Raw genomic sequence first — 22,541 nt, 5'->3', positions numbered from 1 at the left:
TCTTAAAGCTGTTTTACTGCATAATGGCAATGTTTTGCCATCAATTCCAGTTGGTCATGCGGTCCATATGAAGGAAACCTATGACAACATGAAACAACTTTTGAGGTGCATAAACTATGACCAACATCAGTGGCAGCTTTGTGGCTATTTGAAGGTTGTTGCTCTCTTGCTTGGTCTGCAGACTGGATACACAAAGTACTGCTGTTTTCTCTGCGAATGGGATAGTTGTGCAAGAGATTCCCATTACATCAAGAAAGATTGGCCACTCCGACAGTCATTGGAGCCTGGGAGGAAAAGTGTTCAGCATCCACCACTTGTTGAATCAAGGAAGATTTTGTTACCACCCTTACACATCAAGCTGGGTCTGATGAAGAACTTTGTCAAGGCCATTGACAAAACACAAGCAGCTTTCAAGTACCTCCATGGAAAATTTCCAAGGTTAAGTGAAGCTAAGATAAAGGAAGGTGTCTTTGTTGGTCCTCAGATTCGTGAACTTCTTCGAGATGATGCATTTGACCATGCACTGCATGGCAAGGAAAAGACGGCATGGAAAGCCTTCCAGTTAGCGGCAATAAATTTTCTCGGAAACAACAAGGCAGACAACTACAGGTTGTTGGTGGAAAACCTCCTCAAGGCATACAAAAGCCTTGGTTGCAACATGTCACTAAAGATACATTTTTTGCACTCTCATCTAGATTTTTTTCCATCGAACTGCGGTGCAGTGAGCGATGAGCACGGCGAGCGATTTCACCAGGACATTGCAACAATGGAGAAACACTATCAGGGCAAATGGAGCCCATCAATGCTTGCAGACTATTGCTGGACAGTGACATGAGAAGCTCCATTTAATGAATACAAGAGACAAGCCAAGAAGCGCCGAGTAGACACTGAATAGGACTAAACTATGTACATAATAGTTTTTTGCCTTTTGTTTCATAATAAATTTTATTTATATAACCCTTTTGCTGATTTTTAAAGTGTTACATAAACAGGACAGGTGAACTATTATCATATAAAGCAACCATAAACACATGAAAAGACCTAGGTTTACAATTTATGATTAAAACTCTACTATCTACACAATATACATAGACATAAAATATAAAAACTTAAATAACTTAGAAACAGTAGCCAATCAGTTGTTTTAATTGTCATATTTGAATTCAGCACATCAAAATACATAATAAATAGCACATTTTATCTCTGAAGCAGACGACTTCTCAAAAATTGTAGACCAGTGTAATTAGATCAGCTTGCTGAGACCGCAGCTGCTGCAAGCTCCCTCCGTCCTGAGCCCTCGTGTATCCCCTCTGCTCTATGGAAGATGGGGTAAGCAGGGTGCAGGAGCAGGGGGGAGGGGGACACTCTGACATTAGCCCCCTCTTCCTTCCCTCCTCCCCCACACAGCAAGAAGGAGTCTCAGGGAGCAGCTCCAAGGCAGAGGGCAGGAACAGCACATGACAGTGAGGGGAGGGACAGCTGAACTGCAGGCAGCTGCTGCACAGGGAACTTAGGGGAGCGAGGAGCTGATAGGGAGAGCTGATAGGGTGGCTGCCGGTCCACCCTGGTTCCAAGCCCCCACCAGCTAGCTGCAATGGGCTGCTCTTCCTGCAAGGAGTAGACAAAGCAGGCGGCTGCTAAACGACATTAGAAGGGAGCATTGCACAACTTTAACTGAGCATATTCCCTAATTGATCAGCAACGTAACAATGAAACAACATTAACTGGGACGACTTTAAGTGAGGAGTTACTGTAATTGATAAAGCAGTTTTCAATAAACTAAGCAATTTGCCATTTTCTAATTAGATTTTATCAAAGTAATTAGAGTCATTCCTTTAGCTTTAAATGGCAATGAGCAATCATAGATGTCGATCACACAGCCCAATAATCTCTTGGCTGGTATACCAGTTAGGAGTCTACACTGCTAATTAATTTAAATATCAACAAGTATTCTTTAGTAACTTATATGAAATGAACTGGTGAGTTCTCAGGCAAGCTCCTAGTGGTCAGATGTTTACATTACAAAAGTCATGATTAGTACTCAGTGGTCCCCTTCCTGGGAGTCTTAGCAGGAGGTCACGGCTTGAATTAGTCCATTAAGATTGAGTTCTCTCCTCGGGAACTGGTTCATAACAGCACTAAAATATTCGTAACAGCACTGAAACATACTGACTGTTTTCCATGCTGCACATTTTTTGTAGATAAAGTACTTTAGTTTCCAAAGCTGCCAGTCTGGCACCTTTTACTGTTAAATATATGAAATGGCATTAGATGAATGTGTTTCTGAATATCACTCTCCTTTGTCTTTAAGAAGAAACCTTTGGAAAATTAACAATTCATTAAGCAACGGAACAAATACTTCTGAAATGCCCAAACCAGATTGAATCTGGTAACCAAGGAAGCATTAACTGCATGGGAGTTCAGTGTTTATCAGAACCAAATAGAAATGTTTGAGGGGAATATATTCCACTGAGGCTAGAACAGCCAAACTTTAAAAAAGAAGACTCAATATAAAACTGTAACATTGCACAGCAGAAAAATTATTTACAATCTGCAGTATCCCAAATAAGTATGAAGAGCAGATTCTTACGCAGGGCCGGCTCCAGATCCCAGCGCGCCAAGCGCGCGCTTGGGGCGGCATTTTGCCGGCAGGGCGGCAGGTGGGTCCGGCGGACCTTCCACAGGCATGACTGCGGACGGTTCGCTGGCCCCGCGGCTCGGGTGGACCTCCCGCAGACATGCCTGTGGATGCTCCACCGGAGCCGCGGGACCAGCGAACCCTCCGCAGCTGCGGGAGGTCCACTGGAGCCGCGGGACCAGCAGTCATGCCTGTGGGAGGTCCGCTGGTCCCGCGGCTCCGGTGCACCTCCCGCAGGCATGACTGCTTGGGGCGGACAAATTCCTAGAGCCGCCCCTGTTCTTACGTATCAGACTAAAAGTTTAAAAAGGTCTCTTTGATCTGAAAAAGACTTACACTTCACTAGTACAAAGTCCCTGAATTCCTGGTGATCTGTGAACACAGGTGGGGATGGAAGGGGAGGCCCAAAGAGAGGTACACTTTCTTCTGAAAATATTTTCAGCCTAATGAAAGAATCACTATTTATTTGGTTTGAAAGTCACATACAAAGAGTACCAGACATACTGCTTAAACAGGAACAAGAACTATAAATTGTTACTGGGAAACATCATATCAACACTTCATGAATTGCAAGTCTCAATGAATGTTCTCAGGATATTCACCTGGGATCAGAAGCTGACACCTGTCCATTAACTAGTACATTACTTTACATTCAGTTGACTCTTGTAGAATGATACACTATTCAATGAGAACAAGAGTGGCAAAATCTAGTCCTTATTCAAACAAAAATGAAATTACAAACTTAACATTTCAATTACAAAATCCTACCACTGTGTACATTACCTCTTTTTTTCCACACTGTGTATTACAGACATTTTCCAACACAAACCCTAGGCACATATATAAAAGGATCCAAGAACTAGAGTATTATAAGGAGTAACATGGTCAAAGGAGAGATTTTCCTATCTGCAAGGCTAGTTTCAATTGGGTACAGAATAAACACAATAATACTGAATTCCTCACCTAAGTATATTCTCAGTCACATTACTGAATCAGGATATAAGAGTCTCTGCTTAGGCACAGTAGAACACACTATATGTTACAAGGTGTGACTCTTATTTGTGGGGAAAAATTCCACAGATATCAACTACATCGGGGTAGGCAACGCATGGCACGCGTGCCGAGCTGATTTTCAGTGGCACTCACACTGCCCGGGTCCTGGCCACTGGTCTGGGGGCTCTGCATTTTAATTTAATTTTAAATGAAGCTTCTTAAACATTTTAAAAACCTTATTTACTTTACATACAACAATAGTTTAGTTATATATTATAGACTTATAGAAAGAGACCTTCTAAAAACGTTTAACTGTATTACTCGCACACGAAACCTTAAATTAGAGTGAATAAATGAAGACTCGGCACACCACTTCTGAAAGGTTGCCGATCCCTGAACTACATAATGCCTTGCCATGGAACCATTTACCACTCACTTTCATGATCACTTAAAAACAACCAATTCATGGAATTAGATAGGTGGACTATGAAGAATAGTTCACTTCCGCTTCTACTGTAACATCAAACTAACAAAGCGAATGATTTGGTTAAAGTTAGCACCTACCTGTAACTATCATTTTGCTTATTATATCTCACTAAGGCAAAAATATCTGCCATGCAAGTTAAAGAAATTAATCCATTACTTTCATGTCTATGAAGTTCACTTGTGTTTTGAAAATGCCCATTCTGTTGAAAAAGCAGATGAAATATGGTGAAATATATTAATTGTTTTATTACATTTGATATAATTCTAGTTTATGCACCTTCAATTGTTCTGGTAGGGCATTTATTTTATGAATGTTTAAAATGGCAAGGCTTAAAAAGTGCAAATATCTTAGTTGTTGTCTACAATGAGAAGTTTTACTGTGTTTAAACACTATTTTCAACAACTGAGCTAGCTAATACAATGGTCACCACAACTCTGTGGTCAGTATACATGAAGACAAGCCATATTCAGCATCATCTTAGCTAGTCACGACTGGGCTTAATGATGTTGAAAATAACTTGTTCTTGTCCACAGTTACCACAGAGTGGATTATTAAAAAACATGTTTCAACATGATAAAATTTCCTAACACAGACTTATAGAAATTCTTCCAGCATAATTCAGTTAAATAGAGGGCCAAGTAGGGTAGCAATTCATAGGGTAGCAATGTAAATTTTCATGACTGCACCAAGATCTATTACCAATCTTGATTCATGACACTGGTGAGAATCTAGGCAACAGCACATATGGAAAAATGGCCAGATAATTCAATGCAGATGCAAGTCTCAGACAGAAACAGATCAGAGGCATCCTGTTGTGGCAGATTTCCTTGACACTGAATGATCCTTGACATGACCTTTGAGCTGCATGACCTTCTAAGCTATAAACAGTGTCAAGGAAAACACAAATCTGAGAAACCTTTCTAAGAGTTTTTAGGGTGCTCCTAACAAAACCTAGGGACCTTTTGCCATCAGGCTCTGGGCTTTGTCTACACTAGAAAAATTAGGACCTGTAATTCTCCAGTGGCACAGCTCCACCAATGGCAGTAATAAGGAGGCTGTACCGTAGCCAGTGCTCAGGTGTTTTATTATTGTCTTATCTAACTCTCCTCAATACAGGAGCATTTTTCCTACTATATAGACACAGCTTACAGAAGAGCTTTACCAGGATGGGCAACTAGGTGAGGGGGAAAACATTGGCAGCACAATTAAAATGAGCCACGTGGAACACAGATACCACCTTTGGAAAGAATTTAGGGCATGTCTGTGGCCCCAATATATCTTCAAAGAATTTAGTAAAAAGATGGATCAGACAACTGGGCTTGATCCTAAGCAGGGGTGAACATTTCAACAGAAGCTGCAGGTGGCTCTATACATCTCAGGACCAGGTTCTTACTCTGCTGGCTGAAGTCACTTCCACCAAAAAAATAACATTCCTTGTAAGAGTTTTGAGCTCATAGGCATTCAATGGTTCAAAAGCTGTCAGCAGCATGGCCAGGACCACACTAATTTCCCATGATGGAGGCTTTTAAATAAGCGATTCAAACATATGAAATCCCTCATGAATATGATAACAAGGAGCTGCAGATTACAGCTGAGCAAATAACTTGTTTTTCAGTTCACTGGCAGTTAAAAAATAAAAATACAATTCTGTTTGGGTCAAGCCAAATCAGAAAATTTCCAAAAAATCCTGGTGAAATTAAAAGCCCATTTGGAGTTAAACAAAACATTCACAAAATGGCAGAGGAGAAGTGGCTCACATGACTTTCAGCCCAATGGTCAGGGCACTCACCTAGTATGTGGAAGACGCAGATCCAAATGCTAGCAGGGATGTGAACACACTACCTTCTTCCCAGGTGAGTGCCCTGCATCAGGCTATAAGAAATTCTCTCTTCCTCATGTTGAAGCTGTTCTGTTTTGTATAAATAATTAAATATTCATTGGAGTAGGCACTTAAAGTTGCATCTCCCATGTGCATGCCCTAGCCACCAGGCAACAGAGTAATTCTCTCTTTGTTTGGCCCAATGGCTATTCATAGAATCATAGAAGATTAGGGTTGGAAGAGACCTCAGGTAACCTAGTCCAACCCCCCTGCTCAAAGCAGGACCAACCCTATCTAAATTATCCCAGCCAGGGCTTTGTCAAGCAGGGTCGTAAAAACCTCTAAGGATGGAGATTCCACCACCTCCATTGGTAAGCCATTCCAGTGCTTCACCACCCTCCTAGTGAAATATCCAACCTAGACCAAACCCACTGCAACCAGACACCATTGCTCCTTGTTCTGTAATCTGCCACCACTGAAAACAGCCTAGCTCCATCCTCTTTGGAATCCCCCTTCAGGTAGTTGAAGGCCACTATCAAATCCCCCCCCGCCCACACACACACACTTTTCTTCTGCAGGCTAAATAAGCCCAGCTCCCTCAGCTTCTCCTCATAAGTCATGTGCCTTAGCCCCCTAATCATTTTTCTTTCCCTCGCTGGACTCTCTCTAATTTTTCCACATGCTTTCTGTTTGCGGGGGTGCAAACGTGGATGCAATACTCCAGATGTGGCCTCACTGGTGCCGAATAGAAGGGAATAATCACTTCCACAATGTGTAGGCAATGCTCCTATTAATACAGCCCAATATGCTGTTAGCCTTCTTGGCAACAAGGGTACACTGTTGACTCTCATCCAGCTTCTCGTCCACTGTAATGCCCAGGTCCTTTTCTGCAGAACTGACGCTTAGCCAGTCAGTCCCCAGCCTGTAGCAGTGCATGGGATTCACCTGTCCTAACTGCCGGACTCTGCACTTGTCCTTGTTGAACCTCTTTCTTTTGGCCCAATCCTCAAATTTGTCTAGGTCACTCTGGACCATATTCCTACCCTCCAACGTATTTACCTCGCCCTCCAGCTTACTGTCATCCGTGAACTTGCTGAGGGTGCAATCCATCCCATCAGCCAGACCATTATGAAGATGAAGATGCACCTCCAAGTGCTTCAAAATTGATTCCTTGAGGACCTGCTCCATGATTTTTCCAGGGACTGAGGTGAGGCTGCCCAGTCTGTAGTTCCCCAGATTCTCCTCCTTCCCTTTTTAAAAGATGGGCAATATATATTTGACTTTTTCCAATCGTCCAGGACCTCCCGTGATCACCACGAATTTTCAAAGATAATGGCCAATGGCTCTGCAATCACATCAACCAACTCCCTCAGCACCCTCGGATGCATTAGATCCGGACCCATGGACTTGTGCATGTCCAGCTTTTCTAAACAGTCCTTAATCTGTTCTTTCATCACTGAGGGCTGCTCCCTCCTCCCCATACTGTGCTGCCCAGTGCAGCAGTCTGGGAGCTGACCTTGTCTGTGAAGACCAAGGCAAAAAAAGCATTGAGTACTTCAGCTTTTTTCACATCATCTGTCCAGGGGCGGCTCCAGACCCCAGCACGCCAAGCGCGTGCTTGGGGCGGCATGCCGCGGGGGGTGCTCTGCCAGTCGCCGGGAGGGCGGCAGGCGGCTCCGGTGGACCTCCCGCAGGTGTGCCTGCGGAGGGTCCGCTGGAGCCGTGGGACCAGCAGACCCTCCGCAGGCCACGCCTGCGGGAGGTCCACTGGAACTGTGGGACCAGCGACCGGCAGAGCGGCCCCCGCGGCATGCCGCCCTGCTTGGGGCAGCGAAATGTCTAGAGCCGCCCCTGCATCTGTCACTAGGTTGCCTCCCCCATTAAGTAAGCGTCCCACACTTTCCCTGACCTCCTTGTTGCTAACATACCTGTAGAAACCCTTCTTGTTACCCTTCACATCCTCTGCTAGCTGCAACTCCAATTGTGCTTTGGCCTTCCTGATTATACCCCTGCATGCTCGAGCAATATTTTCATACTCCTCCCTAGTCATCTGTCCACTTCTTGTAAGCTTCTTTTATGTTTCAGCTCACCCAAAATTTCTCTGTTAAGCAAAGCTGGTCACTTGTCACATTCACTATTCTTTCTGCATTATTCTGTTCACATATTTTATATAGAGTGAAACAGCTTCAATAGGAGAGATGGAGAAAGACCCATCCTGGAATAGCCTGGTGGTGAGGACAATCATCTGGGGAGAGGGCAGATATGGATTTAAATCCCTGTTTCAGAGTAAGGACTTGAACTTGGGTCTTCCAAATCCCAGAACCATTGGGCTAGAAGCTACAAAGTGGGTACCACCTACTCCTCTAGCTGTTTTATTAATCTACCCTGATTTTTTTCTAACTGAAACGATTTAGCAAATTTGTGAATAGTTTAAAGTTGACCAAAACTTCATTTTTCAGTGAATGAACTATTGGAGCAAAAACATTGGCCCACCTCTACTGTAGACACTGGCCTAACATCCAGTTCCTTGGCAGTTCCTAAAACAGCTGCCAAGTAGGGTTAGAGGGAAGATGTCTGTGTCTCAAATTCAGAGTAGAAGGTGGTAGCTAACTGACTTTTGCATTGGGCATGTAAAAGGATCCATGTAGGATTTCACACCAGCCCAAAAGCATTTCTGAGCCACAGAATGAACTGGGACACCTGCTTGGACAAAGTAAGTCTTTCTATTTCTCTCAAGAGTCATGCAACAGAAAGGAATTCCCAGGCTGAGACGTAAAGACTTGCTCTACACATATGATCCAGTATATTCAGACTCTCAACCTGATGAGAGTAGCAATGCATTAAACAGGCTCAAGAATCTGTCTGTCTTGTCCTAAAAGGGGTCTATTAGAATTGGTGTCTCTCCTAAGTTTCATCAGGACCTTTGCTAACAGCGTGAGGGAGTAAAGCCATACATTAGCTTTCCATCCCATTACATGGAGAAGGTGGAGCTCAACCACTACCTATGGTCTGAAAAGAACTGGCAGCTAGCGCATTAGGGAGTATCCACATTACATAGCAAGGACTGGTGCAGGATGCTCTCTGCCAGGACCAATGCACAGTTGCCAACTTTCACGTGGTAAATAAGCACCCTGACTTTCACAATAAGCCAAAACTCAAGCGAATCCCATTTCAAAACAAGGCCAAAACAAGCTAATCCCTAAGAACTGCAACACTCTATGTGACTAGTTCCCCACAGTGTGCAGTCTGGGACTCTGGTGGGCCCACTGTGCACCCCTGACTCTCTCCCCCCTTGCCCCTGCTTGCCCCTCATTGCGGTGAGCTGATTTTAAAAAAAAGAAGCAACAAGCTACAAGCCCAACAAGCCATAAAATAGCCAACAAGCAACTCACAAGCCAATTAAGCCAAAAACAAGTCCAATTTCGGCATTTTTCTTGCAGGTTTCACATGTCTGGACCAATGGCTTCAGAACTTTGAGAATGTTGAAACCCAAGACTGTGTTAGACAAGAGATAAATATTCTTCTCCAACATTCATTAACTAATCCTCTCAACATCCCATGTGGTAAGAATTATTGTCACGATTTTACTAATATTGAAATTCAGGTATAGAGAGATAAACTGACTTCCCCAAGTCTTCTTATTAACATTTGTATTACAGTAGCATCTAGAGGCCTCTATGACGTGGATCCCCACTGTGCTAGGCACTTTAGCATCACATAGTAAATGATAGGCCCTGCTCAAAGAAAAATCTAAAAGACAAGATCAAACATGTGGATAAAACAAACAAGTGGGCGAGAAGAAAGGGGTAACAACAATAGACCATGTAGTCAATATCAGAATTGGGTTTGGAACTCACAAGTTCCTGACTCTCAGTATTGTGTTCATTTCATTTCTATAGGTCATAATGCAATTTTAAAATGTCACCCATCACTCTGAAGGTTTTGGTATTTTTTTACTTTAATTGTGTATCCCATCCCATCTAAATATCTAAAATAAATGATCTCTAAATATCATGAGGCAGCATTCAGTGGATACTGAAAAATTTATTCACATCAATAGCAGAAGTATTTTCTGAAAATATACTTTTGGAAATGTATATGGAGTTAACTTTGTGAAGCCATCTGAATAATTCTTTAGTAATAAAAGCATCTGATTTGAAAGTGTCTGCTTGTTTTTAATCTGCACACCTTTGATGTAGTTAACGATTGAGAATTTTCACAAGGTAGATTTAGGGCTACAAAATAAAGTAATCTATAAGATGTCTTATATACAAGATATTTTAAAATATACTTTTCTTTTCTGTGAATGGCATATAGGAAGGATTTAATGGGGGTTTGTAAACAAGCTTTAGTCAATTAAAAAAAAACAGAAAGCAAAAGATACGTGTAAAATGAGAGCGAATCATGGAAGGCTTAAATGCTGGAGAAGATTCTTCCCCTTCCTGGAACACGATAGTGACAATGTCATTTCCAATATGACGCTTCCTTTCTACCTACAAAAAGGAGAGATACCATCACTAGAATTGGATCCTGAGTATTAATACAGTGAAAGAACAATGAAACACAACATGAGATTATTGAATTTAATGCACTTTTTCTATGATAGCAGTTGACGGTAATCTGAAGTGTGTGCAGCAAAATTTATACAAACATACTGTTCTGTTTTTATCTAAATACAAGCATTTAAAAGTACAATACAGTAATGTCAAAATACTGTGAAGCTGATTTATTCTTTATTCATTCTTGTTCTAATTGTACAATGACCATGGAAATATGAAGAACTGATGTCTATTTATAGCCCAAACACAGTATTTGTTAAAATTAATTAGAAATAATTATCTATATTATTTAAATTTAACTGAATTACATGCAAATTACATTTTAGAATAATTTTTAATTCTATTTATGAGGAAGGGAAAGCAAGAAGATATATACCTTACTGTACAGTGTGCGGCAAAGGACTTGTTAGGAGTCCATTTTTAATCTGAAAGCATCAAGGTTAGTCTAAATGAAATTGGATTTCACTAACCTCGGTCTGAGAACCATTAAACCAAACTTTAGACGTGGCTATGGAACTTCAGACTAAGACAAATGAGATACTGAAATTTGATCAAAAGGAAATGTTTTGTCTGCTTTTTCAGAGGTTAATTATTGATCTCTGCTTGGTTTAAGGCAGGGATCAGCAACCTTTGGCACGTGGCTTGCCAGGGTAAGCACCCTGGGGGGCCGGCCCAGTTTGTTTACCTGCCGCATCCGCAGGTTTGGCTGATTGCGGCTCCCACTGGCCGCAGTTCGACACTCCAGGCCAATGGGGGCGGCAGGAAGCGGCGGCCAGCACATCCCTTGGCCCACACTGCTTCCCGCAGCCCCCATTGGCCTGGGATGGTGAACCTCAGCCAGTGGGAACCTGCGGACACCGCAGGTAAACAGGCCTGGCCCGCCAGGGTGCTTACCCTGGCGAGCCGTGTGCCAAAGGTTGCCAATCCCTGGTTTAAGGCCTGGTCCCTTGTGACTAAGCTCTCTAAGTGAGAGACCCGTTAAAAAGTTATCCAGTCCCTTTCAGCCTGGGTACAACAACAGTAATATGACAATTTAATAAAACTTTTAAAATTCCCCAAGAATTCCAGACAGCAGGGGCTTCTAGGTTTTCTAATATATTTGTGATCAAATTATTACTCTTCAGTATATATATTTCTGAATCTTCTAGGATATCATGATTCTATTGTCTTTACTGGGCTGCTCCTAAGTAGATGGCCTATTATGTCCGCCATCAATAAGTGCTCAATCTTATTCTGTGATCTCTGCTGATTGTTATTAGTTTTTGGGTGGAATTTGAGATACCTGTTCTCATTTATGAAACTATAAATCACTTAAGTACAGCCTACTTGACTGCTGTTTTCCCATGACCATACTGCCACAGTTGTGGTTATCTGAGGTGCTCAAGTAGGAATCCCCTCACTTCAACAAAACAAGGGCTAGTGGATGAACAGAGTGGGCCTGGGTGACGCTGACTCTTTACATTGTGAGACAGAGTTCTGATGGGTAAGTACCATCTACTAGGTTGTGTTGAGGGTGGAGTTTTACTGGAAATGTATTAGCTTAGTTTTTAGTATGTTGTTATTTAAAGAACATCAAAAGGTGCCCAGAATACCAGAGGGGTGTGGTTTTTATGCCATTATAAATTGAAATAGATACATATACATGTATTCGCTTCTGGCATTAGTCTACTGGGCATTAAGTAACTCTTCAAGTCAGTGAATAAAATTCAATTCAAAACAAACATTTAGGGGTACTTTTTTTAAAAAAGCTACACTTGTGTCACACATTTTTTGGCATTAAAATGAAACAGCATACACTGAAACCTTTACAGTAGATGGCAATAAAAGTGTGACATCTACTCCACACTTATAAAAGAATCTAAAAATATCAGGCATCTAAGTGATAGCTGAGAAATACATGGAAGACTGGAAACAAGGTCCTCTAAATGTCTGTGTATATTTAACATTTGCTCTTGTTGTATGGAAATGTTAAAAGACCAAAATGTAAGCCATCTAAATTGTGCCCTCATATCACAGCAGGCGGTGCCCTAAAAATGTGTGTATGTAATAAGAACTAGAATTGTCAATGCACTTGACTGCCTATATATTTAAAAGCACATTATTTGTAACCTCAGGACTCTGTTTTCTACAAGTTATATAACTGTGCAATAACAGTTTTTAAAATGTTTTTGTTAATTGTCCCTTTTCATCACAATTTGCAAAATCAAAGAAAGACCCAAAACCCTAGCCAACTGTGGCAAAATAAAAACAATTAAACACAATATAAGGCAATACAGAAAAATGTAAATGCTACCTGTCAAGAATAGTTATTACAGAAACACTTTACCCATGTCTAAATCCACTAATAAATCTCTAAGGAAAAGGATAAATGGACACAAATCAGACATTAGGAATGGCAATATACAAAAACCTGTAGGAGAACACTTCAACCTCCCTGGCCACACAATAGCAGATCTTAAGGTGGCCATCCTGCAGCAAAAAAACTTTAGAACCAGACTTCAAAGAGAGACTGCTGAGCTCCAGTTCATCTGCAAATTTGACACCATCAGCTCAGGATTAAACAAAGACTGTGAATGGCTTGCCAATTACAGAACCAGTTTCTCCTCCCTTGGTTTTCACACCTCAACTGCTAGAACAGGGCCTCATCCTCCCTGATTGATCTAACCTCGTTATCTCTAGCTTGCTTCTTGCTTGCTTATATATACCTGCCCCTGGAAATTTCCACTACTTGCATCCGAAGAAGTGGGTATTCACCCACGAAAGCTCATGCTACAAAACGTCTGTTAGTCTATAAGGTGCCACAGGATTCTTTGCTGCTAATAAATACTTAAATAAATAATAACATTCTGAGGCTGAGGTGGCATGGCGGAATTTAAAACTTCTCTCAGTTCAAGAAGAATGAAACGACTGAGAAACCTGCCTGTATAAATCCCACTATTTTAATATATTTTCATCATATATATTGAAAAAAACTGTATGAGGAGAAAAGGCACATTTACTCTTCTAATAAGACATACAAAGAGTTCAAATGAGAAAGTATTTCAGAGGTTTAAGTTTGATAAATCAAGCATCCTATGCTCCTTTCTCAGGCAAAATGCCCACTGAAGTCAAAGGGAGAAGCAAGTAAGAAATGGTTTCAAGGGAACTACCCTTCAAAAATTAGATGCTAGCCATACAGCACTGAACTCTCTTTTGGATGAATCAGTATGCATTAGCCTTCTCCATGAAAAATCTCAATTCTACCTATATGCAAAGCAAGGTGGAAAGCTATTGGTACAGCTGGTAGTGAGACTACATTAAAACAATGAAGATGTGATCTATTGAGGCTAAGGGATTCACTCAGAACTTTTTTTGTATTTCTAGAGCAGCAGCGTTTACACAAATTGTGTTCCATCTTCATTTGCATTCAGCTTCTCATAGTTCTAAACCATCTAAAATGAAAACTGGTTCTCTAATTCACATTCCGCAGCATTGGTACTCTGACTCCTACACAATGGGAGGTAGCTTAGAAAATTTGCCACATATGGAGGATGGAACGTTTTTATAATCTCATGTCACTGTTATGAAGAAAACCCCTTTAGAATTCTACTATATTCTCTGTGGTATTCCTAAACCTATTAGGCATGATCAGGTCAGAACTGAAAACCTTCTACCACTATGACCATAAGCGGTACAACCTGTACTGGTCAACGCAGAGTGCTGGGCAGCAGTTAATTAACCCAGAAACCTCAGGAAGCACCAATGGCTTTGGACTGACGAGCGCCTGAGGAGGGTAGTGGAACCCTTGATGGAGGAAACACCATCAAAAGGTGGATGAGCAAATTCACTCAGTGTTTGTGCCAATGACAACCACACAGGACAGATTGGCTCCTTCAGCTGTGGCTGATAATCAATCTAGGAGTGAAGCCCCGGAAGGGAGGCAGAGGGAAGATCTCCTCTGCTCTGGCAACTCCTGCAGCATAGCTGGTTCCAAATGTATTGACTCCCATCCTTCCTTTGGTCCAAACCAGTGAAGTCAAGAGGGAGACGCTGACACATGGGCAAAGCAGCTCCTCCATATCAACTGCCCAGGCTGGCTATTGAAGCCACATCACATGGAGAGGACACTCCAGCCTTGCTGGCAACATGGACACAACACAGAAGGTGGCAGTTACGGGTTATAAGCTCTCATTTGATTGGCATAGAGGAGGGTGCCATGGGTCACCTTCGATGGTGAGAGGAATCACTGTGTTCAATTGGTCAGCCACCGCCAGCCACAAAGCCGGGTAGCCCCTGGACAGTTAAGTGCTGACCCGCCACAGTCTGTCCTCATGGGGTGCATGGGGCTAGACCAAAAGTTAAATGGCAGATGGAAACCTTGCATCTGGCAAAAATAAGAAACCAAGAACTTTCCGGCTTGGCAGCTGGAATGTCGGACCATGTGTCCAGGATTGACAGACACAAACAGCATATGGAAGTCAGCTTTGATAGACTGTGAGCTGTACAAACTCCATGTTGACATTGCAGCACTTCAGGAAACAAGACTTGCAGATGCTGGTTCTGCATCTGCAAAGATGGCCAATTACACCTTCTTTTGGTCCATCGCCCACCTAGCAAAACAAGACCACTTTGCCATGTAAGAGCGGTGAGTGGAGGGCCGTCTACTCTCAAGGAGGGTGCGATGAACCGGAGCTGAGCATGTCCTCTCCTCGCCACCTAGCCACTGAGCAGCCATGCCGTGAGGTGAAAAGCTGCCAGGTTGGGGTGGAGGAGACGGCCCCGGTCCTGAAAGAGCAGGTCCGGGCGGAGCGGCAATGGCCACAGCGGAGCCACCACCAGGCCCAAGAAGGTACTGTACCAGTGCTGCCTGGGCCACGCTGGGGCAATGAGAAGGACCCTGGCCTTGTCCGTCTTTATTTTCTCTAGGACCGTGCTGATCAGCGGGAACGGGGGAAAGGCCTATAGGAGTTGCCTTTATCCTGCCCTGGTTAGGCTGTCAGAGATAGTGCCCCTCCCCAGGCCCCCCTGGAGCAGAACCGGGGGCATAATCTGTTCTGTTGGGCCGCAAATACGTCCACCTGGAGAGTTCCCCACCTCCAGAAAAGCTGGAGGGCCACTTCCGGGTGTAGGGACCACTCATGCTGAGAGGAAAAATCCCTGCTCAAGCAATCTGCCCTCATGTTCCGGGCGCCCGGTAGGTGAAAAGCTTTTAGGTGGATGTTATGGGCTATACAGAAGTCCCACAGGCTGAGGGCTTTGTGGCAGAGGGCGGAGGATCGGGCCCCACCTTCCCTGTTGATATAGAACATTGAGGCCCTGTTGTCCATGAGAACCCTGACTACCCTTGCCCTTCAGGTGCGAGCGGAAGGCCGTACACACCAGCCGCACCGCCCTGAGTTCCTTGACGTTTATGTGAAGGGTTAGGTCTTACGGAGACCACAGGCCTTGGGTCTGAAAACTCCCCACATGGGCTCCCCAGCCCAGGTCCAATGCATCGGACACCAGCTCCACGGATGGGGCCCTGTCCCTGAACGGGACCCCTCAGAGCATGTTGCTCGGTGTGGACCACCACCGTAGGGAGGCAGTCACCGAGTTCGGTACGGTGACAACCTTGTCCAATCGGTCCATGGCTTAGGAGAACTGCGAGGCCAGCCAGAGTTGTTGGGGCCTCATCCTGAGCCTGGCATGGCAGACCACATACATGCACACCGACATGTGACCTAGCAGCTGTAGGCAGGACCTGGCCATCGTCAACAGGAACCTTACGATCAAGTCGATGAGCCCTTTCAGGGTCTCGAACCTGGCTGGGGGGAGAGAGGCCCTGGCCGACCTTGCATCCAGGAGTGCCCCGATAAACTCTATGCGTTGGACCAGGACTAGTGTGGACTTGGTGTTTACCAACAGGCCCAGGGCGGTGCATGTGGCCAGGAGGAGTGCCACATGATCCCTCACCTGCGACCGGGAGGTGCCCTTGACCAGCCAGTCGTCCAGATAGGGGAATATCTGGACACCCTGGCGCCTGAGGTAGGCCGCTACTACCAACATGCACTTGTAAAGACCCTGGGGGCAGTGGACTGACCAAATGGGAGAACGTGAATTGGTAGTGATTCTGTCCCACCACAAAATGGAGGAAGCACCTGTTCCCCTTGAATATGTGGATATGGAAGTACGTGTCCTGTAGATCGAGGGCCACGTACCAATCCCTGGGATCCAGGGAGGGGATGATGGAGGCCAGGGAAACCATGCAAAACTTGAGTTTTACCAAGTATTGGTTCAGACCTCGCAGGTCCAGTATGGGTCTGAGCCCCCCTTTGGCCTTCGGTATAAGGAAATCACCTGGATGGATCGGTCTTCAGCCATCGTTAAGACTGCGCCGATCACGACACATCCGCCATTCTTCTCGCATTCTTGCCTTTCTTCTTCACGTTCATCCAAAACGTTTTACATTATCATCTTCCCATCTTCTTGGAGGCCGATCAGGTGGCCTTTTCTGTTCTCGCGGGTACCACTCAGTAATGACTGCGGTCCACCTATGGTCCGTGAACCATGCTATGTGGCCCGCCCATCGTGTCTTATTAAGGAAATACTGGAGTAATACCCCTTGCCCACCGCCTCTATCACTCCTAGTTCCAGGAGCCTCCCAACCTTTGCTCGAGCAGAGCCTCGTGAGATGGGTCCCCCAAGAGGGATGGGGGCGGGGGGTGGTTGAGCGGGTAGGAGGTAAACCGGAGGGTGTAACTCAGGAGATGGTGTTGAGGACTCAACGGTCCGAGGTGAGCTGCAACCATTCCAGGACGAACGCACACAATTGATTGGAAAAAGGAAGCTTTATTGGGGGTGGATCCCTGCTGAAAACTGGCGGGGGATCCTCCTGTCCAAGACTCCCGTCAAAACTGCCTTTTACCCACCTGTTTGCCCTTAGAGGACCCAGGCTGTGGGGCAGGCTGGTATTGTCTTTGCGGACGTTTCTTATAGTCCCATTGCTTCTTATGGGTGGCCTTGTATTTCGGGAGAGCGGCCTGGGCAGGAGCCTGCTGTGACTTGAACTTGGGTTTTGCTGGAGCAGGGACATAGAGGCCCAGGGTCTGGAGGGTTGTCCGGGAGTCTTTCATGCTATGCAGCCTTGTCTCCATTTCCTCCACAAACAGCACCTTCCCGTCTAAAGGGAGATCCTGCATCGATAACTCCACTTCACTGGATAACCCAGAGAGCAGAAGCCATGGACACCGCCGAGGCCATGGACCATGCGGCCGTGTCCACTGCATCCAAAGTGGCCTGCAGAGACGCCCTTGTGGTGGATGCCCCTTCCTCCATGAGTGCCTTAAATTCCTTTCTATCGTGCTCTCAGAGGGAGTCCTCGAACTTGGGGAGGGATCCCCAGAGATTAAACTCGTAGCGACCCAAGAGAGCCTGATGGTTTGCTACTCTCAGCTGGAAGCTTGACAACAAATACATTTTTCTCCCAAAGCATCCAGCCTCTGTGAGTCTTTGTTCTTTGGGGTCGGGGCTGGCTGCCCCTGTTGCTCCCTGTGGTTGACTGACTTGACCACCAGGGAGTTGGGCGCTGGGTGGGTATACAGATACTTGTGCCCCTTAATGGGTACGAAGTACTTGTGCTCCGCCTTCTTAGAGATGGGAGCCAACAAGGCTGGTGTTTGCCACAGGGCATTTGAAATTTTCACCACCCCTTCATGGAATGGCAAGGCCACCCTGCCCGGTGCCGAGGGGGACAGCACATTGAACAGGGAGTCTGAGGGCTCTTCCATTTCCTCAGCCTGGAGATGGAGGCTCGCTGCCAACCTTTTTAGTAAGTCTTGATGAGCCCAGTAGTCCTCCTGCTGGACGGAGGGGGCCAGGGCCACAATCAGCTCCTCCAGACGGGGCGAGGATGCTGGTGACGTGCTTTGGGTGTTGGCCAGCACTGGAGGATGCTCCGGGCACGGCACCGAGGAACATAAGAACATAAGAATGGCCGTACCGGGTCAGACCAAAGGTCCATCTAGTCCAGTATCTGTCTACTGACAGTGGCCAATGCCAGGTGCCCCAGAGGGAGTGAACCTAACAGGCAATGATCAAGTGATCTCTCTCCTGCCATCCATCTCCATCCTCTGACGAACAGAGGCTAGGGACACCATTCTTACCCATACTGGCTAATAGCCATTTATGGACTTAGCCACCATGAATTTATCCAGTCCCCTTTTAAACATTGTTATAGTCCTAGCCTTCACAACCTCCTCAGGTAAGGAGTTCCACAAGTTGACTGTATGCTGCGTGAAGAAGAACTTCCTTTTATTTGTTTTAAGCCTGCTGCCTATTAATTTCATTTGGTGACCCCTAGTTCTTGTATTATGGGAATAAGTAAATAACTTTTCCTTATCCACTTTCTCCACATCACTCATGATTTTATATACCTCTATCATATCCCCCCTTAGTCTTCTCTTTTCCAAGCTGAAGAGTCCTAGCCTCTTTAATCTTTCCTCGTATGGGACCCTCTCCAAACCCCTAATCATTTTAGTTGCCCTTTTCTGAACCTTTTCTAGTGCTAGAATATCTTTTTTGAGGTGAGGAGACCACATCTGCACACAGTATTCGAGATGTGGGCGTACCATGGATTTATATAAGGGCAATAATATATTCTTAGTCTTATTTTCTATCCCCTTTTTAATGATTCCTAACATCCTGTTTGCTTTTTTGACTGCCTCTGCACACTGCGTGGACATCTTCAGAGAACTATCCACGATAACTCCAAGATCTTTTTCCTGACTCGTTGTAGCTCAATTAGCCCCCATCATGTTGTATGTATAGTTGGGGTTATTTTATCCAATGTGCATTACTTTACATTTATCCACATTAAATTTCATTTGCCATTTTGTTGCCCAATCACTTAGTTTTGCAAGATCTTTTTGAAGTTCTTCACAATCTGCTTTGGTCTTAACTATCTTGAGCAGTTTAGTATCATCTGCAAACTTTGCCACCTCACTGTTTACCCCTTTCTCCAGATCATTTATGAATAAATTGAATAGGATTCTGTGGCACCTTATAGACTAACAGACGTTCTGCAGCATGAGCTTTCGTGGGTGAATACCCACTTCTTCAGATGCAAGGGAAGAAGTGCATGACGTCCTTAGCCACCTGGAGTGCTTCGGGCGTAGATGGCATCCAGACACCCGGAGAGACCTACTCCGAAGGGGCCAGGCTACTCTGCTCTGCATGAGTCAGAGGCCTAGGGCTCAGTGGGGACCGACGACTACCCGACATGGGTCTAATCTCTGTCCCAGACTTCCCTCGGTGCTGTTACGAAGAGGGAGTTTTCTGGCCCTCTTGGCATGCCCCGTGGAAGGGGAGCACTGCCGACTAGTCGAGGGTACCGGAGGGTCTCCGCGCACTGACGCAGCGGTGCCGGGTACTGGATGGGAGCGGCGTGCTGGGGTCGGGGCCAGCAACAACTCCATCAGAATGGCCCAGAGTCTAATGTCCCTTTCTTTTTTAGTCCAGGGCTTGAACGACTTGCAGATCTTACACCTTTTGCTGATATGGGTTTCTCCCAAGCAGCGCAGACAGTCTGTGTGCGGGCCACTCCTTGGCACAGAACGCCTACAGGAGCCGCACAACTTAAATCCCAGGGCACGGGACATGCCCCAGCCCGGGCTCACTAACTAACTAAACTTCACTGAAAACTAAACTAACTACAGGTATTACTGAACGAACAGTTCTGGGGACAAGCTGCAGCAAGGCTGTAGCTGAGCAGTTCTGACGCACTTTCACTGGCGGCAAGAAGGAACTGGCATGCAGCTCCCCTTATACCGCGCTAGGCAAGCGCCATTCCAGGGATCGCGGGGGGCGCTCTCCCCCCTACGGATACTGCTAGGGGAAAAATTTCCGGCACCGGTGCACGTGGTGAGCACGCACACCTTCTGTGGAATACACATGAGAAATTGGGATAGGGAGGGATAGCTCAGTGGTTTGAGCATTGGCCTGCTAAACCCAGGGTTGTGAGTTCAATCCTTGAGGAGGCCACTTAGGGATCTGGGGCAAAAATTGGTCCTGCTAGTGAAGGCAGGAGGCTGGACTCGATGACCTTTCAAGGTCCCTTCCAGTTCTAGGAGATTGGTATATCTCCAATTATTACCTTTAAAATTACCTTTACCTTATTGATCGAAGAAGAATTTAATTTGCTGTGCCCAACAGTATATAGTTCTCTCTGGTAATATACATACATTGAAAAGGCCAATTTTCCAAAGCTGAAAACAATCATGAGCAAAACTGAGTGGGAGAAAATATTTAAAAATAAAAATGTAAATGATAATTAGGAACTATTTAAGAATATTTTAATAGATGTCCATAAATACCAGAATTTCACAGTCACAAAAGGAGGCTAACTTGGTTAAAAATGCCATCCTTGTTATGAGGAAAGGTGAAAGCAGCAATAAAAATAATTATTAAAAAATGGAAAAATGGAGAAGCTGATCACATAAATACACATCAGCAGTTAGGAAGTGTAGACAATTGATAAGGGAAGCTAAAGGTATGAATGAAAAATGTATGGCCAGTAGGGTTGGGGACAAGAAGAAGGAATTCTTTAAATATATTAATAACAAATGAAATCCTAGAAATGATGCAAGTGTGATACTAGGCAAGAATGGTAAAATTATCACTCCTAATGAAGTAAATGCAGAAGTATTCAATACGTATTTCTGTTATATATTTGGAAAAAGACAGAATGATGTATTTACATCTTAAAGTGATAATTACATACTTTCTCTTCCATCAGTAACTGGGGAGGATGCTAAATAGCAGAAATTAATGTTAAACACTTTTAAATATGCACAACAGTTTAACTTGAACCCAAGAGTATTAAAAGAATTGGCTGGGGATCTCTCTGAACCATTAATGCTGATTTATAAACAAATTTTGGACCCCAACAGATGTTCCAGTGGACTGGAAAAAACCCAAATGTTGTGCCGTTATTTACAAAGAGTAAATGGGATGAACCTGGGAAACAATAAGTCAGTTAGGCTGACTTAAAACCCAGGCAAAATCATGAAAAAGGTGATGTAGGATGCAATCAAATAAAGAATTAAAAGATAGTAACATGACTAATGCCAAGCAATATTTCTGGGGGGAAATAGGTCTTATAATACAAAATTGTTTGTTTTTTTTTAAAATAAGATTAAAAGTTTGGTTCATAAAGATATTTATTGACAAAATACACTTAGATTTAGGCATTTGATTTAGTCCCACATGGCAGTCTGATTTTAAAAAAAAAGCACTATTCTAAACTAGTGTAGCTCATGCTAAATGAATTACCAACTGATTAACTAATAGATCACAAACAATAATTATAAATGGGATATCATCATCAAATGAGGGTGTTTCTAGTGATGTCCCATAGGGATCTGTCTTTGGCCCAATGTTCAATATATTTATCAGTGATTAAGGCTACGGTTATGTCACAGAAGTCACAGAATCTGTGACTTCCAGAGACCTCCATGACATTTTCTGCCTCAGGACTGGAGCTCCCACAGTTCCTACCTTGGTGGGGGGACCCTGCAGCTCCCAGCCATGGTGAGGGGACTCCCCAGAGCTGCCCAGCTGTGGCAGGGGGCAAGGGAACCCCACACCCATCCAGCCCCCACGGGCGGTGGGGGACCCTGTAGCTCCCACTTGCTGCAGGTGGCGGGAAACCCCCCTGGAGCTACTCAGCCACCATGCAGGGGGGTCCCCAGAGCTCCCACTCACTGCAGCGGCGGGGGACCCCAGTAACCCAGCAGCAGTGGGTGCTGAACCTGCCTCCCTCCCCATTTTGTCAGGGATATTTTTAGTGAAAGTCAGGGACAGACCATGGTCTTCTGTGAATTTTTGTTTATTGCCCATGACCTGTCCCTGACTTTTACTAAAAATATCTGTAACAAAATCTAGCCTTAAGTATGCATATTCTCACTATCCATATAAATGTTTAAATTTCAACCTTACAAAGGTCTTGGACTCAGTGACATATTCTGGCAGTGGGGCTCATACGTTATGTGCATATTGTGTTTTATACAGTTTTAAATGAGTTACTTTTCA

General features: G+C 44.4%; 1 protein-coding gene across 8 annotated transcripts in view; it reads right to left on the bottom strand.

The window, feature by feature from the left end:
• The window catches only part of GARNL3 (GTPase activating Rap/RanGAP domain like 3), a 153,868-nt gene that overhangs the window by 73,583 nt on the left and 57,744 nt on the right, over positions 1–22,541 (bottom strand). For all 8 annotated transcript variants that reach the window (XM_039506413.1, XM_039506411.1, XM_039506412.1 and 5 more), the window contains 3 exons: positions 10,322–10,430; positions 4,196–4,241; positions 2,975–3,081 (listed from right to left, as the gene is read on the bottom strand). In XM_039506413.1, coding sequence (XP_039362347.1) covers positions 2,975–3,081; positions 4,196–4,241; positions 10,322–10,430 — 262 coding nt within the window. The remainder of the gene's footprint in view (positions 1–2,974; positions 3,082–4,195; positions 4,242–10,321; positions 10,431–22,541) is intronic.

This window comes from Mauremys reevesii, linkage group 19, assembly GCF_016161935.1.
Source record: "Mauremys reevesii isolate NIE-2019 linkage group 19, ASM1616193v1, whole genome shotgun sequence".
Classification (NCBI taxonomy): domain Eukaryota; kingdom Metazoa; phylum Chordata; order Testudines; family Geoemydidae; genus Mauremys; species Mauremys reevesii.
The sequence above is the reverse complement of the archived record's forward strand: the minus strand, read 5'-3'. Positions and strand labels throughout refer to the sequence as shown.